Genomic DNA, 20,124 nt, shown 5'->3' on the forward strand with positions numbered 1-20,124 from the left:
GTCATTTCACGTCACGTGACGCCCGTACATTCACATTCAGATAGAGGAACATGTGCCATTTTAAATGAATGTAACTATGTCCGTCTGTCCACTAAAGTTTTGAAAACAATCTTAAACTTCACACAAAGTCTTTCATGTGATGTCTCAAAAGCCACGGGTTTGAATATGAAAATTGTTCAAAATCTGTATGTACAGTAAGACGTCAGCATACTTCAGCGCCTTTTAAAACAGAAGTGATATTAAGTGACGAACGAAACAAGAGCTTTACGGAAAAAGCCATTTAGCTCTTAATTTTAAGGATAGATAACTAAAGAGTGGTATGTTGACGTTCGCACGGTCTTGAGGTAACCATGAAGATCCTTTATCCTTATACAGATTATCCTTAGATTGAAGGCATAGGCATCCATAACTCGTGTCGAGCATAATACTATTTCTTATATATAACAAACTTTGTGTGCGTGTAATAAAAGATACTTAAAATATTATTCATATAAATTAATTTTAACTCTCAATGTGAGAGGAAGAGAGAGAAGAAAAGGAAAACAGTGTAGTGGATACGTATCAAGATTCTCTTTTCATTTATTTCTCTTTCGCATAATTCGCCAGATTTTAGGTAAAACTTACGTCGAAACGGTGAAGACTGATTTCAAGTGTTCTTGAATTGTGAATAGTGACGAATTTAGGAAGATTTTTATTTCCACACCGCAAACCGCAAACATTCGCTCCACCAATCTTTTTTTAGTCGACAAGAGATCATACAACGGAGATCCTTTATATTCGTAATTCGCTGTCACTCCGAAACTTATCGCACCTCTTAAAGTCGCAAAGTAATTTGTGCTTAGAAATCCATTTATGTAGTCCATCCGTCCGTTTATTTGTTATTCTACAAATTGTTGTTGTGACGAAACTATATAGTAAGTAACCGCGCTTGTCATCCAATTGGCTACTGATGCAGACAAACACACTCCTTAAAAAAAAAATAGTACCATTGTTCCCTCCGTTTGTCACAGTACATAATGTCGGTCACTGTGTGATGCTCAATGCCGTTTGAGTTTTACATGGAGACTTTTAAGCTCTTTACCATTACCGGCTTGCGATAATATTTATTAAAAATCTCTTAGACGTCAACGATGCTTCTTGTAATCGTACAGAAGCAAAGGAAAAGAGCAAAGAAGTTATATTCAGCCGTGGTCGAGTATTTCATAACCATCAGTTCTTTCTTGGAAAGGAAACGCAAGAAATTTGTGTTTACTCTGTACTATTGGATTTTTTCATTTTCGTACGAATATGCGAACAGTTTTATTCCTTTATTTGTTGCAGTATATGAGCAATGAGCAAAACGCAAAATTCTTTCGCTTTGAAAAACCGATTTCCTCCATTTATCTAGTACTGTGGACTTCTTATCTTACTCCCATTAACTTTAGCGGTCGAAAGAATTTTCACCATACAAAGCCGCAGAGGCTAACAGATAGAAGAACGATCATGCCTAGGTGTTAATCTAGAATATATAAGCTTGGGTGTTGCAAACGTTTTGATAAAATGGTCGTAGCAATAATAAAAAAAAATAAACTAACTGCACAACAAGCTTACACTTTTTTTTTTTTTTAAATACATTGTAAAAAATGAGACTTTTCAACAAATATCATAACAGCTACTTGGCACAAAGACGTTCCTAATTAAACGCTAAATATTTTTTTACTGCGTTCAAATAATTTCTCTTTTATCTGAACTAAACAGACAAACATGCTTTTACAGAGAATTAAATGTAAGCTCTTTACAAATAAAATGAAACTTTTGCTCGAAGTAACGTTCGCCTCATGTACGTTTGTGTTAAAGAGAATTCATGTGCAATTCAATGCAAATTAATTTCAATTTTCTCTTAAAGAATACTCTATGTTTTATTATACTCATGAGCGGATTACGCGAGCATAATAAACTAATTACCCTAACGGCAGGGGTTATCCTATATTCCATTTGTTAAACATTTACAATGCATAGAAGTTTATATTTGAGTCCCGGTTAAGAGCATCTATTCCTGAGCACAACTGGTAGAAGGTTTCGTCTGAGTTTCTAACTTAATTTAGTGGAAGAAATCTGATTTAAAAATGATAGTGTGCTCCTATTTGAATGTGCGATCAGACATATGTGCAAATTTTGAAATAGAAACTTTCAAGCAAAAATGATAAACGTGAACTTGCGACTTAGACGTGAGACTGAACTTGGCTTTGATAAAAACCCTTCTCAAAGTCATCAGGAAGCATTGCTATAAAAAAACTGAATTGACTTCAACTTACACGCTTACGTTTTCGATATGTGTTGGTATGTGTTGGTATAAAATGATCGTCATCTCACAGACCTACCTACCATAAAGCAGTAATAATCTTCTTACTCGTTTCTTACTAAGTTTTCATCCTTTGAAATTAAAAAAATTAATAAAGTATACCTAAAGAAGGCAGAGTACGCTTGCTATTGCCCATATGAGGCTGAACTGGCTATTAGACGTTTCCGAATGGGTTTTCAGAAGAACTAGCAACCAAATGTCACACATATATTTACATGTATATAAGTATATATTTAAAGTCGTATTGAATTTTTCAAGTGCTAAACAAGCTGTCAAGCGTTCAGCATATTGACTTGGCGCTCGCTTTCGTATTGTAATCTTGATGGAGCACGAATTTGGAACTACGATCTCGCATAAAAGTGTGACAAGCGATCTATCTCATCATAAATATAATCAAATATAACCAAAACAACTTCTTTAGAGAATTTGAACACTTACGCCGCTCAGATAGATGTGATATTTTTGAATGATTTAACTACGATGGGAATGTTTTTTATGTGTTTAAACTAAAAGAATCCAAACGCGTCTAATTCGACCAACTTGAGCTTTCTTTTCATAATAAAATCTCGATTTGTGTTACTCTTTCCCAGATAATCCGTATTATTTCTACAATGATCCGAAATCGCCGCGCACACCTGATTCACAGAGCTCCAGCAAAGGCTTCTCGATATTCAAGCGACGAAACTCAAAGGGCAATAGCCCGCGTGTCGTAATACCGGAACAAACGCGATTAATTACTTCTGCCAATCTGGATACAGCTGCCTCATTGACATTGGGAAGTCCGCGTGGTAATTTTGGTGCCGTAAGTGGTTTCGCACATGTAAGTTAAATAAAGAAAAAATTATACAACTATACATAATATGTTCATGTGCGTAATACATTTAAAATTCCTAATAATCATGATATGCAATGTAAATAAGATTAACACACTATGCTGCACACAACTTCCTTCCACTAACATAGAACGATGTTTTTGTTTTTGTTTTCGTTTTCGTTTATTTTCATTTTTTGTTTTCTTCTTCTATTCTATCTATCTATCTAATAGCAGCAAACGTTTGAACTGCAGCCATTGATGCAGCAAACGCAGCAACAACATCAATTACAACCGCAAATAACTGCTACTTTGCATCAAAGACGTGCTCGCTCATCAAATTCACATTCGGAAACATTTCGCGAACGTTTAAGTTCCTGTCATGAAGCAAACAACACAAGCCATCATAATTTTGAACAAGATGATGTTTTCAGCAGCACATCACCAAGGTAAGTAAGAAGGAAAAAACAAAATAAAACAACAACAACAACAACAACAAAACAACACGACTATATATATAATCAATCCTTGTGATGACAGGCGAGCATTAATAGTTAATTCCCTTGATCTTCTCTAAAGTAAAAGTGATATGTGCAGCTGTTGGCAACATTTGTGTTGCATACATTTTAACACAGCCAATCGTGCAGAAAAGTAATCATTTTAAATATTTCAACATTTGTTGTTTTGTTTTGTTCTGTTCTGTTTTCTAGCAAGACTCCCCATCATCATCAGCAACAGCAACACCATCATCATAATCATCATCATCATCATCATCATACGTTACCCAGTGCAGGGGCAAGACGTCATTCTTTTAGCAACTGGCGTCAGGCCAGTGAACGCCATCACACATCAACTAGCACCAATCAAAAAACTAGTGCTGCTAATGCTGATGAGGTGCCACAAATGATGGCTCCGCGGCCACCAATCTTATCACCTACCAAATATCGAGGTCTTCACAAACGACGAGGTAAGTCATTGCTTTTTATCTTTATAGACGATTTTAATATGTAACTACCTGCCTTCCTGTCAATTTGAGACGATAAACTAAATGATTAACCCATGATGTCTGTCTGTCTCGGCCATTTAAAATTTTATAACTCTTTAAAGAATTATCAAAAGACCATAAAAAATTGTTGTAAATTATATGATGTTGTTTACAGGGAAGTTACAATGCGCATGTATGCAGTGCGGCTTATTAATTCTCAACCACTTTTAAATGTCATTTTTCATTTTCAATACTGTCAATGTCAAATCCTCCACAAATGTCATTTTGAAATCAATTTATTTACAATAACAATAAAAACAACACAAACAACATTAAAAACAAAAGCGCTTGCAATTCCTTCAATGCCACAGCTGAAAAGAAAAGGCTTTTGTCTTTTGCTTTTAATCTCTCTCTTCTCTGAACATTACCACTTTGAAGGGAAAAATAAAATTTAATACATTTTTAATATGGACATTAAGTAAATAATTTCCTTTTCATATGCGTATACGCATACATATTTACTCTTGTATTTCTTTTATCGCATTTAACACTTACTTAAACAACGAGACTTTACTCTCCTTCTTTGCATGAGAGTTGGCTGTGTCAGCTCATGTAAGCGCGAGTCTTTTATGCAAAAAACCAAAAATTAATTACCTTCAGCTTGAGACGAACGTATACTATACTAATACCCATCAATAGTTTCTATACTCTTTCTTGGAAATATTAGCCGTCGATCGACGTATAGGTATACGAAGATTGTAAAATAGTTCAAAACAACCCGTATTTTTCTGCAAGTCAATAGCATTAATACACTAATAGAACTTTGTAAATGAAATATCTTATAGGAATGACTGTTTGCTAACATCGAGGAGGCACGCGAAACCTCTTTTGTAAATTCAGTCTATTGTTGATTGTTTTCATATCGAGTGTTTTTGTTAAATATTTATTACTTTGCTTGGACACTTAAGGCGCGTTCACTTAAGGAGCTTTCTTTTAAGCGTGATATTCTGGTGCACTACTTATCCAAGAAATCATACTAGCCGTCTGTAATATGCACAATACATAAATAATAGTGTAGGGCAGTGGCCAGCGACGTAGTGCTTGCGGGTATCAAAGTGCCCGCAAAACAATATCCTAGCGTTTGTCGAAGCGCTATAAGCTAATATAAAAGCTATATATAAATATTTGAACTGAAGGGAATGAATAAATAAAGATTGTCCAGTTGATGCAAAAGAGCAAAAGTTGCACAATTCATTACAATTATTTTATGGTTTTGTTTGAACAACACCAAAGGACTTTCCATCCATTATTCTCCTACGCTCCCACCCTTGGTTACTTGGAGTAAGGAAAATGTTATCGACTTCTATTCTAAACAACACCATACCATGCTGTACAATAGTATGTAGAAAACATTGTTATAATGACTTTATAGTTGGCGCCATAAACGCCGTTATTGTTGTTGCCGTTGCTATTATTTTATTATGCAAACGTGAGTTAATCAGCAGCACTCCGTAAAAATTTACAACATTTTTCTGTTAAATTATTGCCTTTTGTTGCGATTGCGATTGCGATTGTGTTGTTTTTTTTTTTTTCAGTTCATTTAAGATGACTTAAGCTTCACAATCACGGCTACAGAAAGTGTTAGAATAAGAACAAAAAATAACTGCAATTAAAGCTTTAACTAAATTCAATATTCAGCTTGCATGCCATACGGGCTACATATGTAACTCGAATTAATTATAAAAAAATGTCCACTGTATGGCATTTCCCTGTCTTTGATTTGAAACAAATTTCCGTCTTGATACATTGATACATTAATGGAATTTCAAGTGAGAGTTCGCTTTCAATTGCAACAGCAATAGAATTTCAAAAACGTTTTTGAATTTCAAAGTCAAACGCAAGTAAAAATTCACATTTTCTCCCGTCTTAGTGCAACTATTGACGGCCGAGAGAGCAAAATAGTTACTCAGGGTATTTTCAGTATAACATTTCTCTCAGGCAGAGATCGCCCTAAGCGACTTTTTTATGTTTTACAATCACTCTTGGATATACCTCCAATTTACTGTCCAGGAGAGAGCGCTAGGATACTTTTCGTTCTGGTGTACTCTTGTAATCCCTAAAGAATTAAAACTGCATTGGAGACTCGAAGAACAGCCGGAACACTTGCAAAAGTTATCTATCGAATTGTCGACTTCTGCGCGTAAAGGATTTAGTATTCTGTACGGTAGGCAGTGCAGGGCAGCAGTTGGTGAATAAACATGAACTCACATCACACAATCCTTTTAGGAAATTAATTCCTTTCCGATGCACCTCGATTATCATTCTATTCACATAAATTGAGTCTTAATATGAGAACGGTAGAGAAATCTCTAGTGATCTAATGTCCGGAACTTGTTCACGGGCAAGAGAAACTCTTGTTGCACGTTTTCAATGTTCACTAAAATCCCTTTCAAAAAACAAAAAAAAACTTACATCGATACGACTAACCGGTAACCGGATAAATGTTGTCCTGAATGTAGACTAACACGATTACACGCAACTGGAAACGTGAGGTCGGATGAGAGAGCGTTTGACCTTTAATTAATTAGGATTTTTTTGTTCAACGTTTTAAACAAATGTTTTGTTTTCATTATTCTAGTATGATAAACGAAAAATATATATATATTTTTAAAAACTGAACACCATAAGATAAAAGTACAAAAGATACTATCGAGGAAAAAAACATTTCCGCTTACCATGTATAGAGCAGCTGTAATAATATTCACCAATTTGAGTCCACGGGTATGCGTACGATGAATTCATTGTGTATGTGTGCGAGTTTTTCAACAAGTATACATAAATGTAATAATAAACAAATATATTTTAACCATAAACAAATGCACATTAATAAATATGATAAACAATTAGCTTTGATTTTTAAAATAAATTTTTTTTTAAACAAACTTCAACTAAAATTTAATAAGTCGTCGTCGTCGTCATCGTAATCGCTTTCTTAAGAACAAGCTAAACGGTTAACAAGAGTGTTAATGGCACGGAAGTAATTAAAAAAACAACGAAAAAAAACAAAAACGAAAAACGACAACAAACTGTCGTATGAATATATTTTATTTTTCTTTTTAATAATTTTACATATGGTAGCTTGTGCCATTTCCATGTTAGAGGAACAGCGCTCGCAAATATGGTCAATTGTTGCTTACCATATAGGAAAATACGTTTTCATTAAAAATTCTTTAATTGTTTATTAATTTATATGTATACAAATTGTTGTTGTTCTTCTTCTTCTTCTTTGCCCATTCAATTTGTATATGTAATTCAATTACAAAAACAAGACGAAATTTTGTTTGTTCACTTGTCAGTCAGTCAAGCGCATAAATTGCAAAAATCAAATAAACCAAACCATCAAAGAAACCAAATATGAAATGCTTGTATAACAACACACATTCAACCGAAATACTCTATCGTTCGCGGCAAGCTGTCAATACCCCGTCGAACTGACAGTTAATCGAACCGCGAGGTGAGAGCTTCTTTTGAAGGTGTTATTGTTTTTTCTTACTGCATTTACCCCCACAATAAGGAACATATTCGATTCATCAGAAGTTATACAGACCGGACATTTTGTATGGTATATTTTATCTCTTAGCATGGGTCAATAATAGCATCGATTTAGATAAAGGCCGATTGACTATACACCCATCGTGCTGCTTCCTATCTCCTTCCCTTGCCTCACGTCTTTTCGTCCATCAACACAGCACAGGGGGCAAGATAAGCGAAGAAAAGTGTAGCCTCCTAATTGACGGCCATCGACCAAGCTTTAATCAATACAGGATACCTTTCTAAACACATCCATCATCATTGCTAGAAAAAAATAGCTTTGATAAAAATATTTTGACATTTCTTATGAGTGACTTCAACTTCTTGCGGCTGAGTCCAACTGACGCAAATTTGTGACTGAGATTGTGCGAACTTATCTTTCTGCATGAAGCAAGTGCAAGTTTTTGCTTTCATTTCACTTTTTACACTATTCCATTAGCGAAGTAAGTCTTACTAAAAAATTCTAAGGTGTAATCAAAATTTTTCATAGTAAGATTATCATAATTCGGGCACTTTGATATAGATACGATTGCAATGTAGAAGTCAAAGTTGTCGTTTTCAATAAGTTTGGTTAGATGATGGATATCTGATCTTCGCTGGAGATAAATAGATAGATGTCTCCGCCAGGGATCCGAGGGGCAAATTTCAATGATTATAAAAAAGTCAGACCGAAGAGTACATACGAGCTACGGACGAATGTTATCGTATTTTACGAACACAATGACAAAATTAGTACGTCCTCCGATGTTGAAGACGTGACTGTACATGCATAGAACACGTGTAAGCTTTAGTGTAGATCATCATCGTTTGTGTTTTCAAAAGCATTTTATGAAATAAGAAGAAAGTTTTATTACTTTTTGGAAAAATTTTATGCAATAATTAGAGCAAGAAGCAAATTCAATATGGAAAATAAAGAAGAAAATATATAGAGAAAATTGTCTTGCAATCTAACACTCTTAGAACACTCCGCAGTTTTGCAACAAAAAAAAAATGTTCAGAATTCCACTGTAAATCGCACCAAATTCATTTTCTTTTTTTTTTGTTGTTTTTCAGGTAAGTTTTTGGGGTCACATGTAAGTCAATGAAAATACGTTTTCCTGATTTATGGCATTTTGAAAGATTTGATGAATATATGTTTAGGTTTTCCATGCATTCTACGCATTATGGACTTTCCTTCTCGACTAAAACACATTACGCTTGAGTATGTTTATCATATATGTAAACAAAAAATGTTCAACTTGCGACGAATGGTAAGAGTGCCTCGGATTTCTATCCGCATAAATATTCATTGTACTGGCTAAGGTGCTTCGTAAGTTAGCATGGCAAAGCATTGCTTTGCCGAGTAGTTTGCGAGATTTGCTCTGACTATGAATTGTTTATCTTTATCTTTGTGTACGCGCCAGCCAGCACATTACCGCGCTTTGTCGATTTGTCTATTTATGTGTCTTTTGCATTTAAAATTTTCCAGCAACATCTGTTCAACAGCTTATTGTTGTATGTTTTTGTTTTTATATTTTCTTTAAACGAAATTATTTTTAAAGCAAACACGTTAGTTCTTTGAATTACGCTGTTTTTGCCCGCTCCAAAGGAATGCACAGTAAATTTGTATTAAAAACAAAAAATTATTTATCAAAGTCCATAAGGGAGCTGATCTTCATTACTGTACCGACATGATCTGTCATTCAATTCATCATAAACCAGATCTCCTCTCCCATTCATCAGCTAAACAACTTCTTCTTTTTTCCTTTTGTAATGAAGAAGAACTCCTTGGTTTAAAGCGTTAACAACTATCTGGGTGGCCTTATTAATTATTTATGTTTAAGTTTTCTTCTGTAATTTCTCAGAAATATTTGCTCTGCTGGAGAAGTTTATTAAGAGGAAAATCTCAATCAGCATATAAAAGGAACTCTTGTCAGATGCATGGCATTTTCGTGAAGGTCACGTATTGATTTCCAACTTAATCCTTAAATCATCGAATCGTGACTAACATAAATTATCAACGAATTAACATATGGTATAAAGAGAGAATTCTACAGAAGAAATCCTTTAAACACAAATGTGTATGTAAGCAAATAGATAGGGAATCTATGCATACGCATGGATGTATTTAATTAACTTTATATAAATGATTTTTATACAATGAGTAAAGGAAAGGATTTGAGAAAATGCAGAAAGAAAGCAAGTGAAACATGATTCCGATGAATCAATTACGTGTTAGTGACTTTAATAATATTTTTTTTCTTAGGTTAGGTTTAAACCTTTGGCTGGTTAATTATGCTCTGGACATTTGAATGGACTCCTTAGAGAAATATCGCAAAAGGAAAATAACTTTTTGGATATATTAAAGTAATGTGTATTGAATAGTGCAGAGAAGGCAACAAAGGGTTAACTTTTTTTTAATTGATATGAAAAGCAGTCGTAAAATTTGTGAGATCAGTTTTGGTTAACTGTTTAGACTTCAATAGAGAAGATATCTGTCTGGAACGGACGTTGTATGTTAGCTTACTTTGTAAATGAAGGAATAACTACTACTCCTTGTACTCACGCGTTTCATTATTAACTTTATCGTAAGAAAGTATTACCGAATACCCGAGGGACTAAAGACCTTTTCCACAATAATTTTTCTAATGGAAGGAACTATTAAGACCGTAATTTGACATGAACTTCGATGAAGAATTTCGGTGAGATTAGGATTTTCAAAGACTTTCTCGGCCATTTTGAACGTCAGACATGGATTAACTGACAAAAGTAAAGTAAACGTTAAAATGTAAAGCCAGTGTAACAGTCAAACAAAAATGGATCTCCTCCGTGAAACAAGTCTGCGTATATGTCCCTATATAGAAAGAATTTATTTATATAGGCGGACTGACGGAAGCGCTGTTGAATTCGACGTATTGGTCATTTCGCAACCAGTTGCCCGACAATTTCTAGCAATGGTATGCGGGCGAATAAAAAGAGATTAGCGGACGTAGTGGCTATGGTCTTGGATATGTGTTTTTGTGCAATGAGACGACCACGAATAAGTGTTTTATTTAAGCGCTATTCCACAGATTGGGTAAATAAAATAAATTCATTAAAATGCACTTGCCTTCGTGTGCTCATAGTTTTAGAAGAATTTCCACATTACTTGTAATAATCAGCACATCCATCCTCTACCTCGCCTCGTCATCTCTTAGCAAATGTTGCCAAATTATGGAAGCTGCCAAATGCCTTAGTCTATGCATTGAGTGGCTTTTCTGAAGCTCTTTACGACGCCGAGCATATTTACTCATCAATTGCAAAATAAACTTTGCCTTTTTGGCCAACTGTTTTCGTTGGGGAAGAGGGTACTCTTTATCCGTTGTGTAGCTATCCAACGCTGTGCATGAGCCTATTATTAATGTCCCTATTATTATCGTTATTGTTACGATTATTATTGCGTGTAATTTTTGAAACTTTCGTTTCAACTTAACATACAACAGATTACACAAAAAATTTGTAGTTTCTGGCAATCGAACGCTTGTTCGACATGGACAAAAAGTATAAAATATTAAAGTATACTGCTGCATATATATATGCGTACTTTGTAGCTCCAAGTGTTTGTTAGTTTTAAGAGGATATTTCAGCCACTAATAAGTTCACAGTTAACTTGAGAAAAGCGTGTTCATAACTAACAAAGAACTGTATCAAGTAGTGTGGAAAGTATTTTACTGTGCAGAGCTTATAAAGTTCGCATAGTGAACTTGGTTCGATCATTAAAATCGATTACTTTCATCAAATGATATGAAATTCTTCTTATATTCTCCCCTCCTTCAAGGCAAAAGTTCCTCATTTTAATTATCAGTAAACATCAGTGCAAATGATAAACTTAAACCATCGTGCATAAGTGAATTAATAGTGTTTTAATGTACTTGGGAAAACCTAGAATAGCTTCATTTTTATGAATTATGTTATCAAACTATTCTTTGCATTTTTAGTTTTCATTTTTTGATGTTGTTTGTTTTTGTTTTTGTTTTTTTTTTTTTAACAGGAAAATGTGCAACAAACCGTTAGAAACCATATACCATATAAATCAATAAACTTTTTACGGTAGACTTTGAAAATTTGTTGACAATGTTGCTATTGTCGTTCATTGTTATTGTTGTCTTTCTTAAGTGTTTAAAAGGTTCAATTATGGTCTTCAGCCATATTTATTTGATAAACGGCGTCAGTGGCTTGTGCGCAATAAACATGATATGGCAAACGGCTATGGCAACAGGCTTAGAACAAATGGATAGGACCCTTTTCGCAATATATCATTTTCATTTATACACACATACACGCATAAGCAATTGCTTTGCATATCTGTTTTGTTTTCGAAACCGTACGGCACAGCACGTACTATTTCAATACGTTGCTTACCTAACAACTAATTTTGTTCTTAGCTTTGGTAAAACTCGCTCTTTTCTTAACTTAGCTTATACACATATACGCTTTAAAAGACTACACATACATATATATGTGTATATAATTAAGCTCTGTCTCTCTGTCTCTCTTTCTCTCTTTTTCTTTACTTTTATTTTTTTTTTTGGTTTTTGAATAGATCTCGGAGTTATACATTGTTTGTATGTTAATCCCGCACTCTATAAAAGTTTTTTCCTATTAGTTACTTATTTGTATTATTTTTTGTACAGTTTAGTTTGTGTTGCTTTTATGTTTCTTATGTTTATGTTAAACTCTTTTTCCGTTTTATTCGACGATTTTGTTTTCTCTTTTGTTTTATTTATTTATTTTTTTTTTTTTTGTTGTTTTGTCTTTCGCACGCGTATAACTGATAAACTTGTAAAAGTGCTCAGTGTCATTATCAACTTTTGCATATGTTTCCCTCTACTTGGACTTTTGTTGTTGTTTTTCACGCTCGGCTATTGAGAGTATTTACGCTTGGTTTTGTGTGTATTATGCATGTGTGCGTGCGGTAGAAGTTTTTCTTTTTGACCACCATCTACTAATCAGGATTATTTAACGATCAGTTGTGCTGTGTATTGTAGTAAGGAAAACGCATTTATACGCCTGCGCTAAGATCTTTAATGCAATTAAGTATAGTGAATGTTTTTGTTTACGGAACAAACATATGAAATACTATATAAAACAAATAACAAAAAATATGTGTAAGAAATTAATTATATATAAATACGAACATTAAGACGTTTCAAACGCATTTTTCAACTTTTTTTTTTGAATTAGTTTTTTAAATTCAAAACTTTCAAAAGCTATAGAAGATTAAATATGATTTTAAAAATGGATGAAATCGAAATGGAAACAACATTTTGTTGTGGTAAGTTTAAAAAATTAAAGCAGATAAGCAGGAACCTTTCAAAAATTGCATTGCCCAAGAACACAAAAACCAAAGGGAAAAAATCTACCAAACTTATATATATTTTTTATAGCTTGCAATAAAAACTAAAATGAAATAAAAGAAACAAGTGAAAAATGAGTAAAAACAACTTGGAGTGAAATATGAAAAATAAAATAATGCAAAATGCAATAAAACTTCCAGAAATTCAGAACTAAGCTTAGGGAGAATCCTTTCAACAACTGCTGAACGTCTCTATGGGCCATTTTTTGATTGAATCGCTCCTATACTGTCAAATTCGATTTGTAGAGCATACTTTGGAACTATCAATCAGAGGAAAGTTGGACAGACAGACTAACATAATTAAACAAATTACTGAACGTGTTTCCAAGTTCTTTACTAGTGTACCCTCATATTTCTGTACATTTGCTAAACTAAATCGAAGTAAGGTTTGTCGAAAGAATGAAGTTAAGTAGAGGAAAATTGAAAAAGCAAAGCAAAAGCCAAAAAAACAATAAAAAATTTCTATCCGGATTGCACGATTTCGGTCGCTTCGATCTTCTTTCGTTTATAATAACAATCAAAAGTGCGTCCAATAACTTAATGAAGCGTGCCTGTGTTGCAAGCCCTTCCCAAAAAGTAAAGACATGCCCACAATTGTTTTACAACATCTATGTATTACAATTTGCTTAAGATTGCAGATATTAACCGTATGCAGCGCGACAAATGTACATAACTTTCTTAATCGTTGGACTTACAGGAGAGATTTTTATTAGGAAAATGGTAAAATAAAAAAATTCCGAGCTTATCGATGTATAGAGGATTCTTAATACATTGATTTAATTGACTAGCTCCAGAGGAAGGAATTGGAAAAGTTTCACATCAACTTTATTTTTCTAGAGCAAGTCTTTCATTTCTCATTGAAATCAACGGATAGAAAGAGAGAGACATTCCAAAATATATTTGCTTTAGTTAGTATATTTTATATAAATGTCCCATTGGTATTTCTACAAGTTAAACAAATTAGAATGTTATGCTACTTTACCTCTCGAGTGGATAAAATAGCCTTGACATGATTTAGGTGTGGGCCACTTAAATGTCTGTAGGTGTGCATATACATTTTGACGGCATTCGTAAGCGGTGCGTTTTAAAGATGCACACGCCTATAATAAGGCTATTTGCTATAGAGGCTTAAAAATTGAATAAAACATATAAAAAGAAAGAAGTTTTTTTATTACTGTTTTCACTTCATGCTAAGACGTTAGTAAAGAAAAGGGTGAAGGCAGAAGGAAAAAAGAAAAGATGAAACTCAACCAACTGGTTAAACTGTATCGTTTAGACGTTGTATTCTCCTAGAAAAACTGATCCGCAAAACTGGTTGCCTTCCAGAGTTGCTCTTAGTTTGATCCGCTAAGAGGTCTACCCTATGTCTGCCTTTATTTAGTAAAATGCTAAAGGAGGACAAGTTGAAAAACGTTTTAAAAAGATCGTAGAGTGTAGGCGCGTAACACTAATGCATATTTATGCAACTTTAAGTGCTGTTATAAACATAAATTCTATACAAACTTATTTCTTTGCGTAAATTTATAACGCATTCATGTAAAAGAATTTAAGTGACTAAAATCCGCCTTCAATCAACTTCAATCGTTCGAAAATGAATAATTAAGAGTCCTTTAACGAAAACTAATGTAAATCTTTCGTCGATGTTTGTTCAAATTAACATATATAATACAAACACTGAATAATTTGCTCTGGATTTTCCCCTAATAAACGGCCATTATAAACCACTTGATTTAAATGGAAAAACAATTGAAAACTCATTATGCATCTTAAATGGGATTCATTACGAATGCAATGGCAGAGAGCAACCAGAATATGCAACCGCGATAGACTAACGCGATACTAAACAACACAATACAACGCAACACAAATCAATCCTTTTCTAAACCATTGAAAATGCTACAAAAATAAACCTCTAATTGAAATGTTATGCCAAAGTGTAATGAAAACTTTGTTCCACTCTTAGCTGAACAGAACAGAGCAGCAGTGAGTTGAAATCACGTACACTTGTGGTTTAAATACTGCACAAAACACGCCAATACCAAGGTACGAAAGTGAGACGCGCTTAAGTACACACTTATACACTTACACGCTCATCGAATACAGACTAGATTATCCATCAAAAAAAAAAAAGCTGCACAATGAATACAAGCAAATGAATAAACAAATGTACACGAATACATACGTATATACAATGCTCGCAGTATATATATTCCGAAGAACTTTTGAAAAAGTTTAATAAAATTTTGTTTTTCTATTCATACAAAATTCAACAAGTAGTAACGTTTTTCCATAAACATATAGATAGATATAAACTTGCGTGCAATTCAGTTAATCCGCTTTCATTAGATATAATAGATAATAAAATCAGTCTTTGAGTTCAATAAAAAGGTCAAATATTTACAATTGGAACAATCAATATTTAATTTATTTAGCAAACTATTCTTGTATTCGAGCAAGGATCCAGATTTACCTTTCTAATAGCCACACGCAGGCATCAGAATGCAACGACAAGCATTACTAAACGTCAGAGTTTGAACCAACCAACTAACCTACCTAACTGCCAACCTAGATCTGCACTCGAGATTAGCGTTGAAAATAGAAAGTCTTTAAAAGATATGGAACCAAAAAAATTGTACAAATGTTTCTTATGGTTTCTTAACAAGGTCCCATTTCTTCCTTCCGAAAAATTTTTGCAAGCTAAATATACGATACTTTATGGGAGGTAGCTTGGCGTACTCTGTCCAAGGATGAAGCCAATTGAAAGTGAGTTAGACGAGAAAAGGACTAATTTTCAATATTTCGTTGAAGCTGATCTATAACAATAATTTGATGTAAAATTCAACTGTATTAACTTTGGACCAAGCAAATGTGTTTCTTGGCCACTACGCTAAACAAAGATTCTCAGGAAAATAAAATCCGTATATGGGAAAAAGTTCAAATTCTTATTAATTTAGAACAAACATCGAACTATAACACCAATTTGAAGGAAAACACTAGGCTGGTCATATTTGAATCGCTTGGATCTATTTTTCGAACCCCATATAAGGAATCCCATGAATAGTAAGTCGTTTGGCAAAAAGGTTTAATTACCAATATTTTATGGTGAAAACCGGTTTACAGTAGCAATTCGACATAAAAATGAAATTTCGATCCCTTGGATCTATTTTTCAGACCCTGTCATATATGAAAACTAAACGTTTATATAACAACAAAATCCCATTTGTACTTTTTTATAACGAAAGTAGGTAACAACGCATTGAATTTGTTAAATGTGGATCACGTCGTGTAGGGTGTTGAACGGTCGGCCCTAACCGAATGTAATGTTTTTTCTTGCCTTTCTATTAAATTATACGAAACTAACGCGTTAAGCCTTCCACGCGAACATCTTGTCTTACGCATCCATCTAACCCATACGTATCATACGTAACATTTATTAAACGAAACATGATTTGAATTTAAAAAAATTTTAATTAAATTGTTTTACACAAGCAGTTTTCGTCTGTTAATTTATTAGTTTTTCTTGTACAATCCTTGCTTATCACGTAACAATCGAATTTCCTTTCTGTGACTATAGATCAATTTCCGTTAAAACATAATCTACCCGGACAACGGCAGCCGGAGTAGAAGAATCATAAGCACACCCTGTAGTTGATTAAAAGGTAAAAATTTTTTGAAAATTTTCCTTTCAAATTGAATTAAAGAAAAGAACTCTGAACTGAGAACGGAGGACGCTTGACTTATTTAAAATTCTATAAATAAACTGATATTAAAAAAAAAGGAAAACAATGTCTAGACACAAGCGGGGATCGTACATAATCTAAATCGCCTAAAGAAAAATTAAATTGATTTTTTCCTTTTTTTTTTTTTTTTTTTTTTTTTAAATATAAAAAAGGGGAAAAAATTGGAAAAAAACCTTTACGTGAAGTTCTCCCCCTTCCCATATATAAATTTATATGTGTGTATATATTCATACATATATTTTATATATAAAGTAAAATAAAAATATAAAAAATTACAACAGATGTTCAGCTGCTATTTAGCTCGTGTTCTATGAAAGCATCTTTTTTCCTTTATTCATTTTTTTTTTCCTTTGAGAATGTAAGCGAAGCATTCCATTTTAAATTTCATACGTGTATTATCAGGTTATATCGGCAGGAACGCTACTGCTTGCAGTATTCGTACTCGTAGCATAACATGTTAGACGCATAGCTCTGTGCGTATGTGTGCATACAGAATTGTGTTAGCTGGCAGAGCAAACCTGAGTGAAGCATTATAACGACAATAGTATTAGTAGGCACCGGAAATTATTCATATTCATGCGTACTTATAATTAAATTTATTTACAAACATATGTACGAACGAGCGTTTACTTTGTAAGCTTAAGAGATCATTTTCAGCGTATACCTGCCTGTACTCGTATCATTTTCCCAGCAAGCTGGGTACGTTGCTAACAACTGATTAACACTAACAAGCGTGCGAGTTCGAGGTCAAATTACAACTTACTGCATAAAATATTCTCCGCTGCCCCTTTCTTTTCTTCTTCTTCTTCTAAATTTTCCACTCTGACTGTTATTGCATTCCAATGCAATGCAATCCATTTAAAAATTTGCTCAGGTCGAGCTTCGAATCCTTCATTTGCAATAATGTCTGAAGCCGAGTTAATTTAGCTCTGTCCGTCTGTCTTTCTCTTCGTTGGTACGTCACCCGCGTTATTAGTTGACTGAAGAATGCTCCAGTTAATAGTATAATGAACATCACTCAGTGTGAAATACATTTTTACTCATAGCAGAACAATGTTCTCAAGGCTCCTGTAAAACTTGATTCAATTCTCCCAATGTTCCAATGTTTGGGACTAAAGCCATTTTACTTAATACATGCTCGTCATTGGTAATTTAACCTCCTTCTTCTTAACTGTAGGTCCTTTGGCCACAGTGGACTGCTTCTATAAATCGATATACACAACAATCTTGAAAGCCGAACCAAAGAGTTATCCGAGAAAAGCGAAGTAGATGCTGCACATGGTATTAAAATGGTATCAAATCAAAGGTTCACGGAACATTTATTTCGTTATTTCGCAATATTTGGTTTGCAAACATTTGCTTCTGTGTTGCTAAGGAGAGACCACTTTCCGAGTCGAATAAAATATCTTTGTATAAAATATCTTTTGTTGGAGACATTGGTAAACCGATGGGGACCCTTTTTGTAAATCCTTCTCCTTCTTCTTCGTTTGCGTTATTTGCTTCAAGGACAGCCTTGGATGAAAGGATATAGTGAAGAAAAGCTTGAAATAAATGTTTTCTATGTGGATAACTTTTAAAGTCGAACACGTAGCCATCGAATATGAAGCAGCGCTTATTGCTTCTTGTAGAAGCAGCTTTCATTGGGCAACAAGATCCGAAAAGGCCACCTTTTTATATATTAATGAACAAACTGTTCAGATCCAGGAAAGACTTTAGGTTATTCTTTATGTCCACAGAAAAAAAGGTAAGAGTGCTTGATAGCTTTTGCGGCATATGAAGAATCACATATATATTTTATGTTACGTTTGTAGGACTTGGAATAGAGAATGGAATTTTCTCTTCAGTGATGCATAGGATATTACATAATCAATATATCACCTTAATGATGTCTGTGTTTAGAAAGATTGTAAAATCATGAAATAAACAACTTTCAGAGCATTTTAAAGTAGGTTTTCCTATGTTGTACTTTCATCGTTTGCTTACTAATCATGGTGCAGAGTCTACGCGACAGTTTAAATTAAAGATAATGTTTATAATTTATGAGACATTTATTGGACAATAATAAGACGCTTTCAATTTTACCAAAATCCATTTAAAGGTAATGTCCCATAAAAATGCGTCCCGTACACACATATACATATACATATACATATGTGTGCACAAGACAAAATAAAAAAAAAATTTCCATGTTAGGATATTAAGGTAAAACTAAAGCAACAAATAATTTATGAAGAAATGAAACTCGTATACTATTTCGGTATGTGATCATCGAATATATTGTTCACAGAAGACATAAATTAATCACTTGGCTGTTTTGGAGAGAAATTGAAAAACACAAAGTTTTAAGTGTCGCCACTTAAGCATTTTCTACTTTTGATTAGTTCTTTTTTTCAGCTTTTTTTTTTTTTTTTTGTGCTTTTAAAAAACGCCCTTATGCGGAAGCGACTGTAACAGCAACAACGTCATTTTAATATTGTTGCATTACGATTATTTTAAAAAGACAAATGAAAAATCATAATTTTACGCTTATGTTATGTATAAATGTATGTATACTCAAGTTAGAAAAAAGCTTTTAATATTTGGTGTTATCCTATACATCGAGATTGTCGCTGATGCGCAGATGAGTAATTGTCATTTCCTGTGCTCCATTATATATGTATATGTATATATATATATATATATATGGCTGAGTGCGTGCTGCCTGCTATTTTAGCATATTTCGGTTTGATTTAGAAATTTGATTTATTTTTATACTCCTACATGGATCGTTTCACTTATCTAAACCGTTAATGATTATGACTTCTATTAAGTGTCGTAGGCTTTGTGTTGCGTAAATATCGCTAAATTGCGTAAGGGATGCAAATGGAGAAATGTTTTTTGACCTATGTGGGACTGTTGCATAAAGAGTGGTGATCGTTCTATAGGTGTGCACCCTACCAGATATTCGTCTGAACGTATATTCGTAGCATTTCTATTCTTCATATCATATCGTGAGCCCAGTTGCACTATCTATGCAATTAAAATATGCAATTGAATGAATGACTATTTTTAAGTATTACAAGTTTCCCGGATGACTTGATGAATTCGAAATCATATTTACTACGTGTGTAAAGTGTAAAGCTAGTGCAGCCAGCATCGACTGATGGATGTACATAAAAAATGCTTTTATGATCATTTGGCTCGTATCGAAAATTTTCTAGAAAAGATTATCTCAAGCAAAAATAAATAAAAAAAAAAATAAAAAAAGGAAATTTTTTTAATTTTTTCAAAATTCGCTGAAAT

General features: G+C 33.5%; 1 protein-coding gene across 6 annotated transcripts in view; it reads left to right on the plus strand.

The window, feature by feature from the left end:
- Window positions 1–20,124, plus strand: part of LOC119634438 — a 71,323-nt gene that overhangs the window by 37,955 nt on the left and 13,244 nt on the right. For 4 of the 6 annotated variants that reach the window (XM_038028617.1, XM_038028618.1, XM_038028616.1 and 1 more), the window contains 3 exons: window positions 2,932–3,161; window positions 3,387–3,601; window positions 3,863–4,119. In XM_038028617.1, the coding sequence (XP_037884545.1) occupies window positions 2,932–3,161; window positions 3,387–3,601; window positions 3,863–4,119 (702 nt within the window). Of the gene's footprint in view, window positions 1–2,931; window positions 3,162–3,386; window positions 3,602–3,862; window positions 4,120–12,923; window positions 13,022–20,124 lie in introns of those variants that run through there. The other 2 variants (XM_038028619.1, XM_038028621.1) reach the window with 2 other exon arrangements.

The sequence above is a fragment of the Glossina fuscipes genome, unplaced genomic scaffold (assembly GCF_014805625.2).
Source record: "Glossina fuscipes isolate IAEA_lab_2018 unplaced genomic scaffold, Yale_Gfus_2 3, whole genome shotgun sequence".
In the NCBI taxonomy this organism is placed as follows: Eukaryota; Metazoa; Arthropoda; class Insecta; order Diptera; family Glossinidae; genus Glossina; species Glossina fuscipes.